Source organism: Rosa chinensis, chromosome 1 (assembly GCF_002994745.2).
Source record: "Rosa chinensis cultivar Old Blush chromosome 1, RchiOBHm-V2, whole genome shotgun sequence".
In the NCBI taxonomy this organism is placed as follows: Eukaryota; Viridiplantae; Streptophyta; class Magnoliopsida; order Rosales; family Rosaceae; genus Rosa; species Rosa chinensis.
In genome coordinates this window covers 35163511-35184948 of record NC_037088.1, presented here as the reverse complement: position 1 = coordinate 35184948, position 21438 = coordinate 35163511, and the positions used below count along the sequence as shown (strand labels likewise).

The 21438-nt window shown below is 36.8% G+C and overlaps 2 protein-coding genes and 1 non-coding gene across 4 annotated transcripts; 1 reads left to right on the top strand and 2 right to left on the bottom strand.

Annotated features, from left to right (window-relative positions):
- The first annotated feature begins 303 nt into the window (after positions 1–303).
- Positions 304–12694, top strand: LOC112197634 (DNA replication ATP-dependent helicase/nuclease JHS1). The gene is made up of 34 exons (XM_024338390.2): positions 304–971; positions 1106–1273; positions 1352–1546; positions 1728–1790; positions 2050–2235; positions 2321–2374; positions 2458–2519; positions 2885–3017; positions 3159–3269; positions 3385–3481; positions 3659–3741; positions 3879–3944; positions 4308–4463; positions 4591–4637; positions 4760–4817; positions 4898–5008; positions 5102–5158; positions 7103–7237; positions 7347–7595; positions 8044–8118; positions 8290–8411; positions 8531–8603; positions 8694–8801; positions 8944–9111; positions 9523–9592; positions 9675–9826; positions 10144–10221; positions 10317–10409; positions 10493–10630; positions 11136–11175; positions 11264–11337; positions 11475–11612; positions 11979–12098; positions 12436–12694. Exons 1-34 carry the CDS (start codon positions 513–515, stop codon positions 12592–12594), a joined length of 4098 nt encoding a protein of 1365 aa, XP_024194158.1. The 5' UTR covers positions 304–512; the 3' UTR covers positions 12595–12694.
- Positions 12695–13030: 336 nt separating this feature from the next.
- LOC112197643 (riboflavin biosynthesis protein PYRD, chloroplastic) lies at positions 13031–16956 on the bottom strand. 2 transcript variants are annotated; one of them, XM_024338407.2, is made up of 4 exons: positions 16365–16956; positions 14853–15401; positions 14075–14373; positions 13031–13812 (listed from the first exon to the last, which is right to left on the bottom strand). In XM_024338407.2, the coding sequence occupies exons 2-4, from the start codon at positions 15219–15221 to the stop codon at positions 13209–13211; spliced, it is 1272 nt and encodes a 423-aa protein (XP_024194175.1). In that variant the 5' UTR covers positions 15222–15401; positions 16365–16956; the 3' UTR covers positions 13031–13208. The 2 variants fall into 2 exon arrangements, with proteins under 2 accessions (XP_024194175.1, XP_024194167.1); XM_024338399.2 differs by having other exon boundaries at positions 14853–15231; positions 16365–16955.
- Positions 16957–17021: 65 nt separating this feature from the next.
- Positions 17022–17095, bottom strand: TRNAV-CAC. Its single transcript has one exon. It is a non-coding gene; the product is annotated as a tRNA-Val (tRNA).
- Between the last annotated feature and the right edge of the window lie 4343 nt (positions 17096–21438).

Here is a 21438-nt window from a genome sequence, read left to right as displayed (position 1 = left end):
TGGGGTTCGAACTTAGGGACCTCCTATTATCAGGAGAAGCCCTGCAGCGTCCGCCTCACTTGCAGCCTAGCATGCTTCCACTAAACCAACTCCATTAGGTTCCTTTTAAAGTTATTTAACAATGCCAACCCCTCAATAAAATTTCTCTACCCTCATTCAAGATTTAGTGAAAAAATTTATAGAAAGAAAAAAAAAAAGGCTAATTGAAATTTGGAAACCTAAATCTGGTGAATTCCTCATAGTCGAAAAAAAAAATTCTGGTGAATTCCCATCTTTACCCATCTCTTTAAACGAATCATAATTACCCATTTTTCATTTCTAATTTTGGAGCCTTCGGTTTGAGCGGGAAAATCACAAACCCAAAACCCCCAATTCCCTCCTCTCTCTCAAACGACCCAATTCCACTTCATTCGAACAAGACTCATCAATCTCTCTCCGTCTTTCCCCAATCTCATCTCTTCTAATCCACTTCAAATTTGGGGGTTTAATTAGGGTTTTTCTGCTTCCAATTCATGGCTCCTAGAAAGAAACCCAATCCTTCTTCTTCTACTACCGCTTCGTCTCGGAAATCGAACTCGAAAGCTCAGCCTCAGCCTTCCAAGTTCAGCATCCAACATTTCTTTGAGCGCCACACCCAGAACTCTCAAAACCCCCAAACCACCACCTCTTCCACTCCTCACAACCCTAAGCCCCCAATCGCCGACTCCGCCACCGCCATTGTTCCGCAGAAGTCGATTCCGGAGATCCAAAACCCTGCCCCGATTGAAGCATCTAGTGCACTAGTAGCTTCTGGAAATCCCGAGAATCGGCGTGATTCGCAGTCGAGTAATAAGAACAGTACGCAGGAGACACCAACTGAGAATTTGGTGGCGGTGAGGTTTATGGATGCGGAGCCGAATGTGGATGAGGAGGTCTCACCGGAGGTTTCGAAGTCTAAGTCTGTCAAGCGATTCAAGTTCTCCCCTGGAATGGTATATTTTCTTTAGCTTAATGAAACTGTCATTTCATTTGTCTGTTTGATTTGTAAATGATTGAGACGTGGAGGTTTTTTGTGATATTATTATTTGTTGAATTTTAATTTTGGGAGTATCTATTTTGGTGATAGTTGATACAGCAGAGTCAAGATGATGGAGGTGATGAGGTGACGTGGAGGACGTCTCCGGTTAATGAAAGACTTAAAGCGGTTTCAAAGCACAAGCCTGAGATGATGAGAGTGTTGGCAGACACTTCAAGGCTGAAATCTTTAAGCATTAACCAATGCTCGCAAAACAAGGCATGTATTTTCCTTTAAATTTTGTGAATTTGTTGGTATTATAATGATCGGATGGTAAATCAATGATAAATTGTACAGACTTCTGCTGTTGAAGCTGGAAAGGTTGAGAAATCCCTGTCGTCGGTGTCCCTGAATAGGGTTGGCGTGAAGAGGGTTAAACCAGAACAGGATGTGGAACATAATGGAAATGTGGTCGATAGGACTATTTCTGAAATAGCTGGTAGTCAGAGTCCATTCCGAACTCCACCTTCTTTATCATACTGTCATGATAAGGTAAATCTGCTTTCGTAGTTTGAGTTAACCTACTTAATTAGGGCACAAGAGAAAACAACAACAAGAAAAGAACAAAGGGAGTTCATTTCTTCTGCATCTGATACTTTGTTCAGTTTATATCAGCTTTCTTGTATAGAGTCTGGATCGTATTTCTTTAATACATAATGTAATTGAAATGCAGCTTCCTAATGCTCTTTCATGTGATGGAGTTTCTGATGAGCCAGGGTTGAGGCCGCATAAAAAGGTATAAGTGAACAAAGATATCTAATTGACACCGATTCCTATACCATGTAATTCTACTTAGGTTGGTATTTATGATATATATTTTTCTGATTTAACTAATAGATCAACTCAATACTTCTACCGACCAAAATAAAACAAAATTGTAGGGTTATCTGTTAACATTGCATGCCTGCCTGGTTTTGCTGAGCTGTATTCAATTATGCCTTATGGTCTGATGCCAATCATAGTTTTCTTTAAATTGTTTTTTTTTATTCTTCTAGGCATTGCTTGAACTCTTAGATCAAGTAGAAGATGTTATTTTTGTTGAAGATTCAGTACCTGATGGTGTGGAGGCATCTCAATTACCAGTTAAAGATAATTCAGAGCATGCTGTAAAAAGAGTGGTGACAGCTCCAACAGAACTGGTTACTCAGGCATCTTCCAATTACAATTTCCTTGTATTGGAGGTATGATATACAACTTTAGTATCTCTTTTGTGAAAGAGTTGAGTTTTTGCAAGATTGATTATTTTGCAAATTTTATCTGTTGTAGGTATCTGAGAATTGTGGACCTCATGATTCCTCTGGTGCTCAGTGCATGTATAAGGTTTGTATAAAGAAAGTTTTTCCAAGCTATTTGATTCATTTTCAGATTATGAAGGATTATAAAGATGAGTAATTGATTTTCAGGTTCTTCGCTTATTGAATGAGCAAAGTGGAGAAGAGCGTGCTGTGTATTTACGGGAAGAGTGGTAGGCACTTCATGTATCTTGCTTTGGAGCACCTTACTGCCTCTGCTATTGTTCTTTCAATTTTGTTCTTTTTCCTGAGATATATTCCGATAAAGCTGTCCTCTTATGTGTAGTGTATTACTTAGGAGGTTGAGTATTACTCCCCAATCGTAGAAATGCACTTTTAGTTTGTTGCAGGATAGTAACTTTCTAGTATTGATATGCACCTTGAGAGTGTGGCATTGTGATTAGAACGCATTTGAACTACTGTCCCATAATGCTGTAGATTTGGATAAACGTTAGTGCTAAGACATCAAATTTCTAGTACTTCTTACTTTCAAAACATTATATCAATATTCACATGTTTCAAATTGTAATGTTCTCAGGTTTTACAGTGTCATTGCACCTGGAGATACTGTCAACGTTATTGGTGAATTTGATGACCAAGGACAGTGTCATGTGGATCATCACCATAACTTTTTAATTGTTCACCCCGATGTCTTAGTATCTGGAACTCGGGTAATATTTCTGTCTGGTTCAAATGTTGTTCCTTTGTCATTGTTATTGCAGTTTTTATACTTTTAATTGCTCTGAAGTTTTGTGACCAGTTTTGTGTTAGTTTTACTCTACTTACTCCTAATCAAGTACAAATGCTTCTAGGTTGCAGCTAATTTCATTTGTCCTAGGCGAACTGTGCTGGATGAAAGGCTAAAAGGCAATGAGTATTCAACTCCAGCACTAATTGGCACAATATTGCATCAAGTTTTTGAGGTATCAAACAAGCTATAACTTTGTGCAATTTGCAATATATAGACATGATTTATGATTATATATATATATATTTTTTTTTTCTAAGAGATTTGATTTTTTGGTTTCGATTTTGGAGGCTGCACTTATGAAGGAGAAACCCACAATTACTTTCTTGGAGGAAAATGCAAGAATGGGGCTCCAGAGAAACATTGAGAACTTGTATGCATGTGGAGGTTAGAAATTTTAAAGATATTAAGTGAAATAATGTCTAAATTCTTTGCCATCATCAATGAAGTTATGTTTTATGTTTGTTTTGGGTCCTTAGTCTTAAATTTGCTTGTTACTCTGATTTCCAATTGATTGATCATCTTACTAAAGCTTCTCTTGTCATTTTCATGTGGACTTTGCAGTTCATGAAAATGATGTATACAAAACGTTGGTTGATGCTGTCCCAAAAATATTAAATTGGGTGAACATCTTCAAACACACCCAGGTGCACCAGTTGGTTATTTTTTTGACCTCGTTTTTATGTAATAGAATTAAACTGATGGCAGGGTTGATTTTTTAACCCTTAAAGAAACCATAGAGTAGAATAGAGACTCTGTTTTGATGCTAATGATATGATGGCAGGATTCTGAAGCTTCATCTGTTGATTTTGGATCTGAGAATGGGGTGAAAAAGGTCACAATATCTGAGGTAAGGCATCACAGTTTGACTATCTGCCCTCAAGCATTTTGGCATCCATGTACAAGTTTATGTATCATTTGATGATTGCCTGCTAGTTTTGTGTCTTGCATGAAATAAGTACATTCTTGAGCTTCAGATTGTCTGGTTTCATAACACTGGAAATATATAGCTTTGTATGTGCATTCATATGCTGCTCAAATGGCCATTATGATGGTTTGTTCTACTTGTATATGCTGTCAAAACTACTAGGTCGTATGAAGTCTCTGTTTGCAAACTTAGTGCTATGTTGTTATTGTTGTATGCTTTCTTGTGCTATTCTATAACTGCTGTACACTCTCTACCACCTCTGAGGTAGATCCGTTCTTGTTGTAGGTAATTGATATTGAGGAGATGGCATGGGCTCCAAAATATGGTCTAAAAGGTATGATTGATGCTTCTGTCAGGGTGAAAGTTGAAGCTAACAAAAATGAATCTGACGTGAAGGTTATGCCTTTGGAGTTTAAAACCGGAAAAGTGCCGAAGGACCAGGCAAGACTATTCTCTGTACCAAACTCTCTTAGGGGATATTATACTCGAGTGATGTATATCATATTAATAATTGTTGCTTTTAAAGTTATTTATTTATTTTTTCAACTGGTGCTTGGTATAACTGCAGGAGCATTGTGCCCAAGTAATCTTATACACTCTTCTTATGTCGGAGAGGTACTTGATCTTTATTCCTCATTCATTTTTTTAATTTTTTTTTAACCTTTAATATGTATAGGGGTATTCTGTAATTTATATCGATCTTTTGAAACACTTATTCTTTCTGTATCTCGATATAGGTACCAGAAGCATGTTGATACTGGTCTTCTATGTTACCTCCAGTCTGATCAGACACAGGTACAGCCATGTAAATTTTTTCCTTCCATTCTCCTTATATTTTAGTTTATTAAGCATTCCTTCTGTATCAAATACAATAGGGAATTGCGGTTAGAAGATCTGACCTTGTTGGGCTAATCATGCAACGTAATCAACTTGCAAATGATATTGTCAAGGCCTCAAGACTGCAAGTCCTTCCCCCAATGTTACGGGTATTACTAATGCTGAATTATTAGCCCCTTTCCATTAAACTCTTTACCGGGCTGTGACTTTAAGTTCTTCCTTTTTTTTTTTTTTTTCGGTAGAGTCCAAGCTTGTGCAGAAGTTGTCGCCATCTGAATGTGTGCACCATCTATCACAAGGTACTTTTATTTATTTTTGTAAGTTATCCTGTAGCATGAATAATATTTTGTAACTACAGGTGCAAACAAATTGAGGCATTCTTAAATCTTTCTAACTTGTCTTGATTTGGCTTAGCTTGCTGCATGTCATTGAGTTGAGCACAAGGCCAAGCTTAGAATCATTCAGAAACAAGCCTAAGTTCGAGCTTAAGTATGTTCAGCATGTGAACTTGCTATATATGATGTGTGTATAAGTAAAGATGAATTTGGCTTGGTTTGCATGTTCATTAACTTGAGCTCAAGCCTGAATATAGGTTCATTAGGAATCAAGCCTACATTTGGGTGGGATATGTTTAGTCTGTGACCTTGCATACCTATATATGCATGTGTGTATGTATCTGCATATAGATTTAGTTTCTATTTGTATTAATTTGCTTCAAAACAAGTGAAACATGCTAAGACAGCAGAAAAGAACATTAACTAATGAGTATATCAAACTTCTGCATTCTATTTCGATGGGGATACAGCATTAATGTTCCTCTAATTGGGAGGTTGAGGCGAGCCATTTTGTTTCTCCTCTTTTTATCACTTTCATATTTCTCTATAATCAATTCCTTCTTTATTGCATGCCAACAAAATTTTCCTATACTATTAGAAACTCTAAATCTACTGGTGGTTCTTAGAGCGTCAAGTAGAACTCCTTAGAAGTACATTTCCGCTCGTTTGAGCAAAATTTTCCTATGACATCAACTCTAAGTAGTCATGGACTCATGGTGAAAGAGTGAGATTTTGAGAAGAATTTTGGGTGGGGAACAACCTCGGTGTGTCATGTGAAAATAGAAGGGAATAGTATTGGTTGTGTTACTGTGCATCGTGAAGCTGCTTCTTTTTATGACAGAAGTCATATAGGAAGGCTGGGAGAACCCAGCTGAATCCTGCCCTGTCTTGTCAAAACCATACGGCTTTTGGCAAAGGGAAGATGGGCCAAAGTTTTTTGAGCTTGTAGTATGCTGGTAACTTGGCAGTCATTTGGGTGCTTTAGATGGAAAGAGATTAAAATTTTTTTAGGACTACATAGGTACAGGGTGGAGGAACTTTGGAAGAGAGTAAAATTCTGATCCGCTCTTTGGGCTTCTGTTTTTTGGCTTTGAAAGATTCGTGTTTGATATATAATGCTAGATTGGAGGCTAGATGTAATCTATGGCTTTTGTATTGCTTAGGGTGATTTGTGTGAATCTTAGCTGTTGGTGTTTTCAGTTTTTGTTATTTTTATTATGAAATTGCTGTTGTTTCTCTCTTTTGTGGAGATATTGTCCACTTTTAGTCTATCAGAAAAAAAAAAAAAAAAAACATAAGCCTACATCATTCCTAGAATTTTACATGTCTGATTATAACCAAAGCCCCTACCTTTGTATCATTTTCTTAGTATTATTTTATTTCTTTCAGTAAATTATTGCAGTCTATTCCGATTGAACTTTTTGTGCAATCCAACATCGCTATTACTTTTATTGTGTTATCTTGGCCTCAAGAGATTAATTGATGGAGATCCTATACAGCACCAAGGCAGTTCTAAACATAAGCAACCTTCAATGTTGTGGGGTTGTTGTCCCCAATAGACATGGTTCGTGCTGGAATTTAACAATATGGTATTGAAAATCGTATAACCACCTTGCTATCCAGAAGAAATCCTGTGATGTTTAAAATGATGATTTCCTACTAAAACTTCATGAGAGCCACTATAAACTATCATTTAAAAAATATTAAAACTAGGTTTCCACTGTGTCCGAACTTTTCCTTGGAAATGTTGCATGTTCGCACTGGGAACCTGAATGAAAGCTAGATGTTCACTGGCAGTCATATTTAATACTATTTCCTTACTCTTCTCAAGATAAGGAAAAAAAAAAAAAGTGTAATCATACCGTAAGACTGAGTGTTCATCATTGACCATCATCTTTGCTGCAACAGGCACATGGAGGCAACACAGATAGCAGCGGATTGGGATATTTATTTGATTCAAATACTCACCAGCTAACAACTGCTCATGGTGTTTTCCTAAGGCTTTGGGACTGGTTGATTGATTTAGAAGCTAAAGAGATGGAGGTGCAGTTTCTGAAGTTGCTATTTGCGTTTTGTCTAATTACTTAATTCCAAATTTAGTTTCTTTTGACATGCTGGCCTTTGATTCCTTCTTTTTAATTACCCATGTTAGCTTGTAAAGAAAGAAATGTGGCGGCCACATGGTTTGAAGAGTGATCATTCCACAAGTTGCCTTTCTTCTATTGTTCTTGACAATGAACTTCCATATTCAAGGTCTGGAAGTGATAACAAATTCATTTACCGTTTTCTGCGTGCTGGTTTGTCTTCTCTCAATGTGAGGACATCCAATGGAGATTTTCAGAATGCTGCTTCTTCACCCTCAAAATATGCAGATTGCACACTAAGATGTGGTGACCATGTGGTATGGTTCTTTTCACAATACGATCTTTTCATAGTTGACATGGGAAGCTGACTGTAAATGTTTGACATTTTTAATTATAATAGGTGTGTACTTTCTGAGTTTCTGTACTGAAGATTGTTTCTTTGGAGTCGTTAGAATTACTCAAGTATATGCAATTCTTCATTGTTAATTTTCAAGAAGCGTTTGCTTTATCTTTTGATATTTTCAAGTTCAAGGATTTCGACTTGTAAAAACTTGCACAATTTTGAACTGAACAACTTGTAAAAAGTTGCACAATTATGTCTATGCAAGGTAGTAGTTAGGTAGAGAATAAAAGAACTGAGCACAATTTTGAACGCATGTGATATATTGGAAACTTTGCTATTCTACGCTCAATACAATGGATTATGTTTCATGTTGCCCTTATATCTTTACTAATAATATATTGATTATTGGTCTGGTATTTCAGATAATTAGCAGTGAATCTGGTCATCTAGCTGTTGCAAGGGGGGTCATAACAGATATAAGTCACTCCCATGTTTCTGTAAGGATGATATCTCCTTTCTGTTCATGTAGACTCAAAATCTGGCTTATTAGTTCTCACATGCTCTTTTAGGGATGCATGTTAACATAGCTAACAAATCTTAGTGTTAAACTCCTAAATATAAATAAGCAAGCCAGTTTTATAATTGTATTATCTCCTGCAAAACTCTAGGTTTCTTTTTCTAAGAAGTTACGACTTCCTGGGGGCAATCCTTCTTCAGAGGCAAGTGATCTTGATCGGGAGGTCTGGCGGGTTGACAAAGATGAATTTATGACATCATTTGCCACAATGAGGTACTTATATGGTTATATTTATGCCTTGACCATTGTTAAAAGTTTCCGTTTTCCTAATTAAACCAGAGGCTTTTTATGAATTACACTGTCTAAATTCATGCTTGATTTTTTTGCTGAAGGTTCAACCTTCTTCAACTTTTTCTTCCGGGTGCCCAAACTGCTCATCTGAGAAAAATGATCGTTGACCTAGAGGTGAACTTTAGTGCCTTGCACCACTTCAAATCACGATTTTGCTAATCATAAGTCTCCTTTTTCTGTTGGTCTGATGTGGATCCTTTTTAGGCTCCTAGGTTTGACAGTGGATGTATTACGTTCAGTCAGGATCCAGCAATATCCTATGTCTGGTCCCAAAGAAATTTAAATGATGATCAGCGTCGTGCCATTCTAAAGGTGTTCTATACACTTGCCTCCTTTTTCTTTATGAAATGACTCTATTTTCCCTCAGAATGCCTAAATTTGGTTGGTAGTACTGAAGTACTTGATCAATTATCTATGGGTTATGGATCATCCACTAATCCAAAAATCTATTTAGATACTTACAGCGAAGGACTACGCTCTTATACTAGGAATGCCTGGAACAGGCAAGACATCTACTATGGTGCATGCTGTGAAAGCCTTGTTGATGCGAGGTGCATCAATTTTGCTTACCTCCTACACAAATTCTGCTGTTGATAATCTACTTATCAAATTAAAAGCTCAGGTCACCTCCATTTCACAGCTTGTCATTTCTGTTTTATTTTATACACTATTGGTGGTTGTTGTAGGCATTTTTTTTTTCCATTTTTTTAAACACTCTTTATTGCTCGTTTTTGTTTTGTGGGGTTGATGATACAAAAACAAGCCTATTTGATTCCTGCAATGCATATGTCCTGCCAACACACTTGGGCTGCCTTGAAACCTTTTGTTCCCCGATACACCAATTTTTCTCCGTTCAATCTAAACCTGGGGCCATTGTTACCATTCACCAGTAGGGATGCTGCTGCTTTTAGCATAGTGATATCTTTTCATATTCGATATACAAATGTGGATGTATGGTTTACCCATTTTTGTGCCATATCTCATGTAAAACACCAAGTTGGATATTCCTTGTACTGAATCTAAACCACTGCAGAATATAGACTTTGTGCGCATTGGAAGACAGGAAGTTGTGCATGAAGAAGTTCGAGGGCATTGCTTTTCAGGTCAGAGTTTATACCATTAAGTGTTTTGTTCAATATAACACTTGATTTCTTCTCAATATTTTAACAGTGATAGTTTTGACAGCAATGAACATACAAAGTGTGGAAGACATTAAGTCAAGATTGGACCAAGTCAAGGTGGTTGCTGTTACATGCTTGGGGATCACTAGTCCCTTGCTTGCCAACAAGAAATTTGATGTATGCATCATGGATGAAGCTGGACAGACCACCCTTCCAGTATGTATACTCATGGATGTCTAGATATGCAGTTAATAATGCAATTACAGTATATGGAAATTTGATTTATTGCAACTAGAGTATGATTTGACACCATTTTTTTTTTTTTTTGTACATTAAATCTTATCTCACCATATTCCTTTGGTTGCAAGTAGAGCTTTTGAAGCACAGTTTAATATCATGTTGTTTTGCATGTTACATTATTTGGAGAGCTGAGTTGGTTTGAGTTTATGTAGTCTAAATGAAAGTTAAAAATCACCATTTTATCAAGAACGTTAACTAAGGAAGTGAATCAGAAGATTTTTCTGTCCTAACAGGTATCTCTCGGGCCTTTGATGTTTGCTTCAATATTTGTCCTGGTTGGTGATCATTATCAATTACCTCCTCTGGTGAAGGTAATTGCATAATCCTTGTGTTTGGGTTCAAATTGCAAAAATTATTACGCTCTTAATTGTTGCTCAACAAAATGTTGTATGCTTTTGATCTATAGAGTACAGAGGCCCGAGAAAATGGAATGGGGGTAAGCTTGTTTTGCAGGCTCTCAGAAGCGCATCCTCAGGCAATTTCAGCATTGCAAAGCCAGGTTATTTATGCATTTTATAATTCAATATATAATTTGGGTAGTCTTTCAATAGCAGTGATACTTACTGAGCTATATGCATCCAGTACCGAATGTGTCAAGGCATTATGGAACTGTCAAATGCCTTGATATATGGTGACAGATTGCGTTGTGGATCTCCTGAAATAGCCAATGCCAAACTCAACTTTTCAAGTTCGAAGTCTCATTCATTGTGGATAAAGGAGGTAAGAGCATTTTACAACACAGTTGAAGGTATTCTGCATTACAGCTTGTATTCTTTACCCTTTTTTGTTTGTATTCCACTTGTAACTGCTGGAGCAGCATCCAGTATGGATATCAAAATTCTTTTGACAAAACTATAGCATCTTTCTCATAGTTTTATGCTTCAGAATCATCCTTCCAGGTTGCCTCCAATATAATGTTATGACACTGGAATTTCGTGATACATAACGTTTGGGAGTTAAAACGATATTCACAACATCCAATTTGCATGAGTAAAGCATAAATTTTGTTCAGGCAACTATTATTCCAATTAGCTTGAATTTATAATGTACATTCAAAACAATCACTTGATAGAGTTTAATAGTTCTTTCCAAAGAAAATTCTTGCTTTGCCGGTTTGCCCTGTCTGCCTCTCGGTCAAAGATTTTATGCTGATTGATGAACCATTACAGTGGCAAAAACTTATCTAAACCCGATGATTTATTACTTCTTTTCTTCATGTTTGCAGGTTTTAAATCCAAGCAAACCAGTTATATTTATTAATACAGGTTTGTAGTATTATTGTTGTTTTGCATGATCTTTTCCACTAAATAAAAAGTGTTGGGCTTTAATATATTTATCATATTCACCACGTAGATGCTTTACCTGCTTTCGAGGCAAAGGACCACAAGATTGTGAATAACCCGATGGAAGCTCACATAGTTGTAGAGGTTTGACCTTTTTCAATATACGTTTAGTCCAGATAATGCTTGTGCTTGTCGAAGGCTTATACGTTCTTTCTAATTTTCTTCTCTGACGCGAACCATTTAAACTGTAGACTGAAATTAAATCCTCCTTTTGCTTATAGGTCGTGGAGGAATTAGTTAACAGTGGAATTGATGGGGATGATATTGGCATCATTACCCCGTATAACTCCCAGGCAGAGATCATTCGGCTTGCCATCAACCTTACTTCGGTGGAGATACATACCATTGACAAATACCAGGTTATTTAAAGCCTTCATTTTTTACATTGATGCCTGATTGTAAGGTTTGCAGAAATCCAGCGAGATACTTATGCATATGGTGTAACCTGTTCCTGCAGTATTGTGGCTACTTAAAAACCATCAACAAGATGAACAAATTTTAAAAGCATATTCAATATTCCATTTGAAAAAGAATAAAAAATTTGGTATTTCATTTAAAAAAAATGCATTAAACCGTCCTCAATAAGCAATTACTATGGTTACTTTGAAGGGACAGAAGATAATTGACAGAAAAACAGGAAAAAAAAAAGAAAAGCTGGCATTTTATTGAAGTTTGATTGCCATGACTCCACTATGGTCTCTTATCTGTAACTTTGATGTCTCCAGGGAAGAGATAAAGATTGCATACTAGTCTCCTTTGTTAGGTCAACTGCAAATCCACGAAACTGCTCGTCCTCTCTGCTCGGAGACTGGCATAGGATTAATGTGGCTCTAACTCGTGCCAAGGTAAGAGTTTGATTGGTGCTATAACTTATTTAGCAAGATTACATGACTGTTGGTTTGCTATTCATATATACATTGTTAGATATGAATAGCAAAAAAAAAAAAAAAAAAATATATATATATATATATATTTTCTTTTCCTTTCTTTTTGCTGATTGATGAATCATCAATGAGTAAACAATAGAGAGAGAGAGAGAGAGAGAGAGAGAGAGAGAGAGAGAATGTAGAGCATCTCAGTATGTGAATGTGACAAAAGATGGTATCCGACTGTTCTAGCAGCTATTTTTATTTTCAGAATGAATGCAAGTCAGTTGATGTTTTCTGTTATTTATTTGCATAGAAAAAGTTGATAATGGTCGGGTCACGCGAAACCCTATCCAAAGTTCTGCTGATGAAGCTTCTTATCGAGAAAGTTGATGAACAATCAGGCATCTTCAACGTGTCCAAGAAAGACATTAACTTTAAGAGGGAGCTCAAGAGATGCTCTCAGGTCAGATAATTGTAAATTTGGTTGATTTGTTGAAGCTCGTGTTCCTCTGAAGTTTTAGTATGTGCATATGTAGATTACTGTTGTAGAATATTGGAAAGTTGTACATAGAAAAAGAAAAAAAAACAACCTTAGAAGTTTTGAAATGATATTTCATTTGATTTGACATTTGATTCATTAAAAGGGAAAGGGGTAACTAGACCCTCAAAGAACACCACTCTTTTCTATTGTAGTGACATTTACATTGACCAAAATATTAAGTGAACATGTGTAAAAAGAGGTAAAACTACGAATATACTTGTCTTGTGGGTATAATCAGTCGAAGGAAATTAAAGATGAAACTGCTGTGAGAAGTTGATGCCACTCTTATACGTAATGAATAAATCTGTGACCTTCATTTTGAATGAAAGTGCCCCATGGCCTGGACCTACTTATCAAAGCATGTAAATTGCATACAGCAAACCCCCAATATAAACAATAGAGAAAAAGTGGTAACAGCATAAACTCTAAAAACTGAAGTACATTGTAGACCAAATTCAAACTACCTGAATGTTATCAAAAATCCTCCTCTCCCGTCTCCAGATAAAGAAGAGTCAAGCCAGCTCTAAATTTGCGTTCCAATCACTTTACAAATATCCTCCAAGCACAACATTCTGATTTGAAATCTTAGCCTGCAAATTCTTTACTTCTACTCTTTTACTCAGACTATTCAATGCAATAGGGAAATCCCCGCCCCCACTTTGATCCCAGATGGGCAATACTTCGATCACAATTTTTTGCAAGTTCTGCTCAGTACCATCTTGGAGAACCTTTTCAAAATCACTTATATTTCCCCTTAAATCCAACAAAACACTACAGAATCCTTGAGATTTGCAGTATTCTGTAATAGCATTTAAATTTATCTGATCCAACACCACAGTTTCAATACCTGTTTGAGTGCTTTCTAGTTCTACTGTTGTCTCATTGTCTGCAAATATTATTAGCTTACCGCTTGGTTCCATGGTCAGTCCTGGGATTTGGATTGAAGAACTACTACTCGCTATTATAATCCGGAGCGGTTGATCAGCACCGGCTTCTTGTGATGCTGGAAGAGAGTTGTTCTCAGTTACTGTGGCAGAAGAAAGTATAATTGCATCATATTCCTGTAACAATTGAGAGTAGTAACCACCAAGCTCAGCAACTCCTTCCCCAAGCTGATCTAAAAAGTGTCCATTGACTGAGATAGAGTATCTGCTAGTCAAATAAAATAAAGACTCAGATACAATGCTTATGACATATCTATATTTATAACTAAGATTATCAAGCAAATGATTTGGAAATCCTAAGGATCAGATAGGGCAACATCTACTCATGAATCATCCACGCACAACAATCAAAACATTACGATATCAGGAAAAGAAAATGTGACAGATAGTCATATCCACTCCTTTTTACTTTCATCGCTAAATCATCAAGTTTATCCTAGTGATTAATCTAAACAAAGAAACTTGACCTGAGAGTGACGAAAGGATTCCCGGTTAGCATATGATGGATATAAGCCTCATTTAGTCTCTTGCATAATTTTTCTTCTACACCCGTTATAACATCAATTCCCGCATCTCTTAATCTATCCAACCCCTTAGATGCTACAATTGGATTTGGATCCACCATTCCGACCACGACCCTTTTAACTTTGGCTTTGATTAGGGCTTCAGTGCATGGTGGAGTTCTCCCATAGTGATTACATGGCTCCAAGCTCACATAAGCTGTTGCATTTTCAGCCAAATCTCCAGCATCTCTCAGAGCAAAAACCTGTAACATTCAACTTCCTTGTATGAAGTTCCTTCAACAGCTTCTTTAAGAATTTACATGATTGAAGAAACTCATGTACAATTGAAGATAAAATTTGGTATAATAACTTAATAACTACAACCAAAGTATGCAAGTCTTAACTCTCCAACACATGATATTTTAGCCATTTCCCTTTTTATTCTCCCAAGTTCTAACTTCTAATAAGAACTTTTTAGTGTTTGCATACAAAGCTTAAGTATATGTTTCAAAATATTTCAAGCAGATAGCTTAAGTATATGCACGCCACTAAACTAAATGCTCCACATGTTTTTCTCTCTTTATCATTTACTAATGTTGCTGTTATGTGGTTCCTTAGCAACCATATGAACAGTTAAATAATATTCCAAAAAGATGTCACCACCTCACCACCTCACATAGAACCAAACACATTTGAGAAAGAAAATTAAAATAAGCATAAGAAAAAAAGAAAACGAGTTTACCTCAGCATGTGGTTGGCCAGCTTTAGGGTGAAAGCCTTCACCAACAACCTTGCCATCCTTGACAATAACACAACCGACCATAGGATTGGGGCTAGTACGCCCAATAGCCTTTCTTGCAAGCTCCACACACCTCCTCATATAAAACCCATCGTCTCTATCTTCTTGTTGTGCTACTTCACACCTGACCCCAACCAAACCACCATGGTTTCTTACACCTGTTGGTGACTTAAACATCACTTTTGCTGAATTGCAAAACCCAGATGTGGAATGTGGATTCAACCTCAAAAGCTTGGTGGAGAGTTGCTTTGATTGTGAGACATTGGGTGGAGAGAGAGTATAACTTGGGAGTGAAAGCCGTTGAACTTGCATACTTTATTATCTGTAAAACGCAGATCACAATTTGGAAGTTTAGCAAGTTTTGTCAAAGTGTTTCAACTGTCAGAGGAATCAACTCTAGGTTGTTTTCCCCCCTTTTAAGATCTATGTCTTCTCAGTAAAACGCAGGCAGTGTGAAGATGCAATCATTTCAATTTCTTGGAAATCGTAGTTCTGCCAATCCAGAAAAGAAGAACAAAAAAAAAAATCAAAATCAAAAGAAAAATAGTGAAACTGAAATAACAGCAGCTTTCTGGAGTACTAGCAGACCATCATATGTGGCCAGCATGGTCAAGGCATTTCATTTGGCAATATGCATCAACAATATCTTTTCAAAATAGACATCGTAAATTATATGACAAAAAGTGCTCAACCTAGCCTCAAGGATGCACAGCAGTCAGGGATTCATTTAGAAGCTTACTTTATCCTATCTTCAGTATATATACTGTCCAACAACTTATTATGTACAGCTTTATCACATGATCTCCTCCTAAATGCATCTCTAATCCCGACAATGTCAATTTTACTACAAGTTGATGCCAGATCTACTGCAGTTTAACTATAGCTCTAAACACACCCTCACCAACTACATACTCCTACAACACATATCTTTCTTTAGGAATCTATCTTATCAATATTAAGCCGATTCAATTCATGAAATAAAAAAAAAAAAAAAATCCTTCTGCAAGAATTTCTCACAAACATGAGCCTAGATGGCAATTAGTAATGCAAACATATTTCAATAAATGGCACATCAACTGAAAGCAATAAAATCCAGACAAGCAGGTTGCGACTTCACATTATAATACTAGCAACCTGAGCCTAGTTAATCATCAATCTCAGTAATCAATCAGTCGTTTCAGTCTTATCTATAAAATTCCAGTAGTTTAACAATTAATTTGGATTCATCCACTGAAATGTGGCATTCCAGAGATAAGAATGTAAACAATTTGATTCATTTGACAGAAGAGAGTAAACTGCAAGTGCCCACAAAGACATAGAACCCAAGCTATAATTGGGTCAATGCCCACATACAATCACAACTCGTTTGATTGATTACAGTTAAGAGTTGTCAACAAAGAGAGCAAAGGCTATAACTTTAATAGGAGAAAGTGAAGAAAAAGAGCAGAGCTTTACCTTCAAAATCCAATGATTGTCAATTCAGACCGGCAAATGCTTCCAATGCAGCAATGCTACGAACAACAACCTAATCAATCTTCTGCCCTCAACCACAAAACCAACACACTCTTCAATTGAACAGTCACCAAGCTCAAACCACAAGACCCATTAACCATATCCGCATTCAAACCATACCTCCTGATCTTTCAAAACCACCACCCAAACTCTCCCCAATTAAAGCTTCTCCAATCCAAACATTTAACAGATATATACAAAAACAAGTGTTTTTCTGCTATCAAGCAAGAATCTCACGTAGATTTCAATTTCAAGAAATTGCTAGAAAACCCAAAATCCTCATATCTTGGACGAAAATCTCAGCTCTTGAATGAGCCACGCATTGAAGTACCAGATTAAGCATTGAAACGATTTTGGTCTTAATTTAAACCACACCCAATTGCTTTTTGTTGATGCCCATATGGTAGAAACGATGCAAGACGATGGTTGGGGTAGTTGATGGCGGTGGTGACGATGGGCTGGGTTGGGAGTGGTTGCCGTCGCCGATAAATGGATGAATGAAGAGAGAGTGGCAAATACTAATACTAGTTGGTAAGTTTGAAGTGAAATACTAGTGGTGAAAAAAACCAGAATCGAAATGATAGAAACGATAAAAAGAAATGTCTGAGCCCAGGTTCGAACTGGGGACCTTTAGTGTGTGAGACTAACGTGATAACCAACTACACCACCCAGACAATTTGACGATGGTTACCAACCTCGCGATATTTAATGACTTCTGCTGGATACCCTTCAAATATCTTGAACAAGAAACTTGATCCTCTAAAAGGGACTGAGATTACATTTGAGATGTTGTCTATATAAATATGGTGTCTCCTTCTACTGAAATATGAGAGTGGCCAGCAATAATTGCTTGTCTTAAACTGTCCCTAAGTGCCAAGGCTTCAGCTACAAGGGTAAACCAATGACCAATATTTTTTGCAGAGGCTAGAATCGGGATGCCTTGGTGATTACAAAAGAACAAAATCAGTAGAGGCTTACATAATAGCCTGAGCCATGAAAATTAAATTTAACAAATTCTTTATTTGGAAGATGTCATCTAATCAGCTTGCTTGAAGCACGCTTAAAGGGAAGCTTGGGAAGATTAATATGTCAGAATTGAAGAGTACGTACTAGCTAGAGGCTGCTACATGACATAACATAATTTACGAGGATTCATTGTAACTTGCTTGAAAAGATTATTTCTAGCATATCAAATGCATGTGATTGCATAAGACGATAATTTTGGCAAGCTTCTCAGTTGAGTTAGGAACTTTGAATCATGCTAAAACAATCCAGCCAATCAATAAAGGAAGCATACCATTGAATGAGATTAAGAATATAGAGAAGAGCTCTCAAATTTGCTTTATCTGGGAACAAATCTGTAAAATATTATTTGGACCTAATATTATCTACATTAAGTAAATAACAAATTGATTAAGCTTGTTACAATAAATAGGAAATATATGAATTATCTATCCAGTTACCAAATGAGTTTAGGTATGTCACTCTTTGGTTAGCAATCCATTTTGATAAAGATAAACGTCTATTGTTAATGATATGATAACTATAGCATCTCTACAGATAACACATTGGCTTGGATAAGATTCTTTTATGGGAAGACCTATCTAGCCAGTATATATAGGTGCTTGAAGTTCCTATTCACTGTGTGACAAATACATTCAATCCTGCCCCATAGAGAGGAGTTAAACACATAGTTGAGTAGAAGACTTCTTGTGTGTGGCTGCTTGAGGTTTTTTTGGAGCTCAGATCAACTGTGTTGAGTAGCTGTGGTATTGTTGCAGTTGAAGATATCGCCGTTGTCAATGAAGCAGGTCATCTTCTATTGTTGTGATATAGTTCATGTTGTGTTGGTCATTTGGTTGTGTTTATGTATTTTGTGAAATGATCTTGGATTGCTCATTAAGTTAACAAATGGTATCAGAGCTAATTTTCACAAGTCATAAAACATTTTAGAAGATCAATTCATTGTGTTTGGAACTAGAGTTTTGTGTTATGTTGAATTGCAAAACGTTTTGGGAAATTAGGGTTTCAGATAACAGGCCAAGAAAACAAAATTTTTTAAAACAGACTTTAGGCCCGTTTTGACATGACGCGCGCCCCATGGCCCATACTCGATCCAGAAGAAACCTTCATACGAAGGCTACAGTTTTACCATTATTCTATAACGGATAGTTTTTCTGGGTTTTGGTATGGATCGTGAAGCAGCGCCCGAGTTTCTTCACAAACTCGAAGTGGATTCAAAACCACATCATTCAAATTGGATAAAGATCGTTCTTGGGGAATACAAGTTTTGGGGATAATTGCTTCCGCTAAAATTATTGCAGAATTGCAGTCGCAAAGGTCAGGCCTTCTGAGAACCGTATTTTGATTCAAAGCTTTAATTCGTTTTCTGTTGAATTGCAAGAACACTTGAAGCATTCCCGGCGTGCACCTAGTCTAGAGTAGATGGTGACCGGATGAAATTTAAATTTTTGGTGTGCTTGTGTTTCTGAATTGAATTGAAACTTTTTTGTGCTTTCCTTGTGATTGTTTTTGGATGGTTTTGCTTGATGCTTTGCATTTTTCTATTATGTATCTGTAAATGACAATGACAATATGATGAAATTGATGAATGTTTAAGTTGATAATTCATGCCATCTCCCGTGTATACTATCATATTTTCATTGGGAAAAATTGCAGATTAAGTAAAGTCTATCTTCAAATGTTTTTGAATGGAATTTAGTTAAACTTTACTTAGGTCATAGATTATTGCAAATGAGAATAGGCATGTTGCATAAAGCAATTTATGTTATTATTTGCATTTGATCATTTAGATAAAAATGACCTGAAACTTGTGTTAATTGCTTCAAACTGTGCTTACTTGTGTCCTCCAAAGAGGTATTAAAATTGTATAGTTTGGTAACCAACAGCTTCACACATATTTGTGAATTCACATTTTGATACTTAAAGACTCTTCTACTGTCATAATATGTTGATTGTCTTTTTGGATAACTTGAATTCTCTAATTGTGGGGTGGAGATCCAGAAACTTAAGTACATTATGTCTACTGCTACAAAAGTGTTGCTTAATCTAAAATTCAGTTTTGGGGTATTTTCATTCCCAAGTCAATTGGTTCTTCTCCTTCCTTGAGCGATAGCTTGGTCGCAAGTTTGGCAGTCATGGATGCAATTGCTACAACCATGAAACTAGGGCGCCGCAAAACTTGGAAAATAATTGAAACCCTAACCCTAGCAGAGAGAGAGAGAGAGAGAGAGAGAGAGAGAGAGAGAGAGAGAGAGAGAGAGAGAGAGAGAGAGAGAGAGAGAGAGAGAGAGAGAGAGAGAGAGAGAGAGAGAGAGAGAGAGAGAGAGAAGGAGTAAAAGTCGCGGTATGAATATCCGTCTACTTAAACTTCATTCTTAATCTCTTCATTCATGGTTAAACCTTAACTCTTTCTTTCTTAACATTCACCATCTTCAATCGTTCTCATGATATCTCTTTCTTTCTTAACATTCACCTTTTTCAATCGTTCTCATGATATGCTAACAAAAAAAAATTCGACACGCAGAGGAACCCGATTAGAAAAAGAATTCGAGTTAAACCCTTGTACTATTGGAAAATGGTACTTCGGGTACTGTAAATAGGTGAACTAAGTAAACTTAAAATAAAAAATATATATATAGGGTGAGAAGAGAATGTAGGGTGAAGAAAGTAGTTAGTACGGTGGCAAAAATCGCCAATATATCGCCGTGTTCCCAATGGTAAATATATAACCAGTTTGGGAACGACCTTTATGTGGGTCAGAGAGGTACTCAGCATCAACAAAACCAACCAAAGCATTATTTAGGGTTTCGGTGTAGTGAGTGGCGCTTTCGCCATCAACATTTCCTTTGGGGATTGCAGTTCCATCTGCGACCCCTTTTGTCTCTCTGTAGGGAAAGAAGAGTTTAAAGTCAATGGTTCTTGTTAGGTATTGGAAAATGTTTTTGATACCATTCCAGTGACGCTGCATTAGTGCTAAGCTAAATCTAGCTAACAAGTTCATTGAGAATGCAATGTATGGTTGAGTGCACTGGGCTAAGTACAATAATGCAATTATTGCACTTAGATAGGGAATTTCAGCTCCAAACACCTCTTCGTCATCTTCCTTTGGACAAAATTGATCTTTCTTTGCATCCAAACTTCGACCGATCATGGGAGTGTTAGCAAGATGCGCTTTGTCCATGTTATATCGCCTGAGCATCTTTTGGACATACGCAGACTAGTTGATTAGTATTCCATAAACTCGACATTCTAGTTTAAAGTCTAAGCAGAATTGAGTTTTTCCAAGATCCTTCATCTCAAATTCAGATTTCAAGTAGCTTGCGGTTTCTCTTATTTCATAAAGAATACCTATTATGTTCATATCATCGACATATACAGCTACAATTGCAAATCCAGAACTTGTTTTTTTATTTTTTTATGAATACGCAGGGGCATAATTCATCGTTTTTATATCCCTTCCCAATCAATTAGTCACTTAGATGGGTATACCACATCTGCCCTGATTGTTTCAATTCGTAAAGTGAGCGTTTCAACCTAATTGCAAACGCACTCTGTGGTTTAGAGTCACTTGATTTGGGTAAAGTAAGGCCATCATGCACTTTCATATATGTCTCTGAATCAAGATCCCATAGAGATATGCAGTAACCACATCCATGAGCTGCATTTCCAGTCCTTTGGAAACTACCAAGCTAGCTAAGTAGCGGAAGGTAATAACATCCATTACTGGAGAGTATGTCTCCTTATAGTCAATTCTAGGTCGCTGTGAGAAACCTTGCACCACAAGGCGAGCCTTGTACCTCAAGACTGCATTATTCTCATTACGTTTTCTAACAAAGACCCATTTATGTCCTACAGACTTTACACTTGGTGGGGTTAGCACTACCGGACCAAATACCTATCTCTTTGCCAGAGAATCTAGTTCTGCCTGGATTGCTTCTTTCCATTTAGGCCAATCTGCTCTTTATTGACATTATGCAATAGAGCGTGGTTCGAT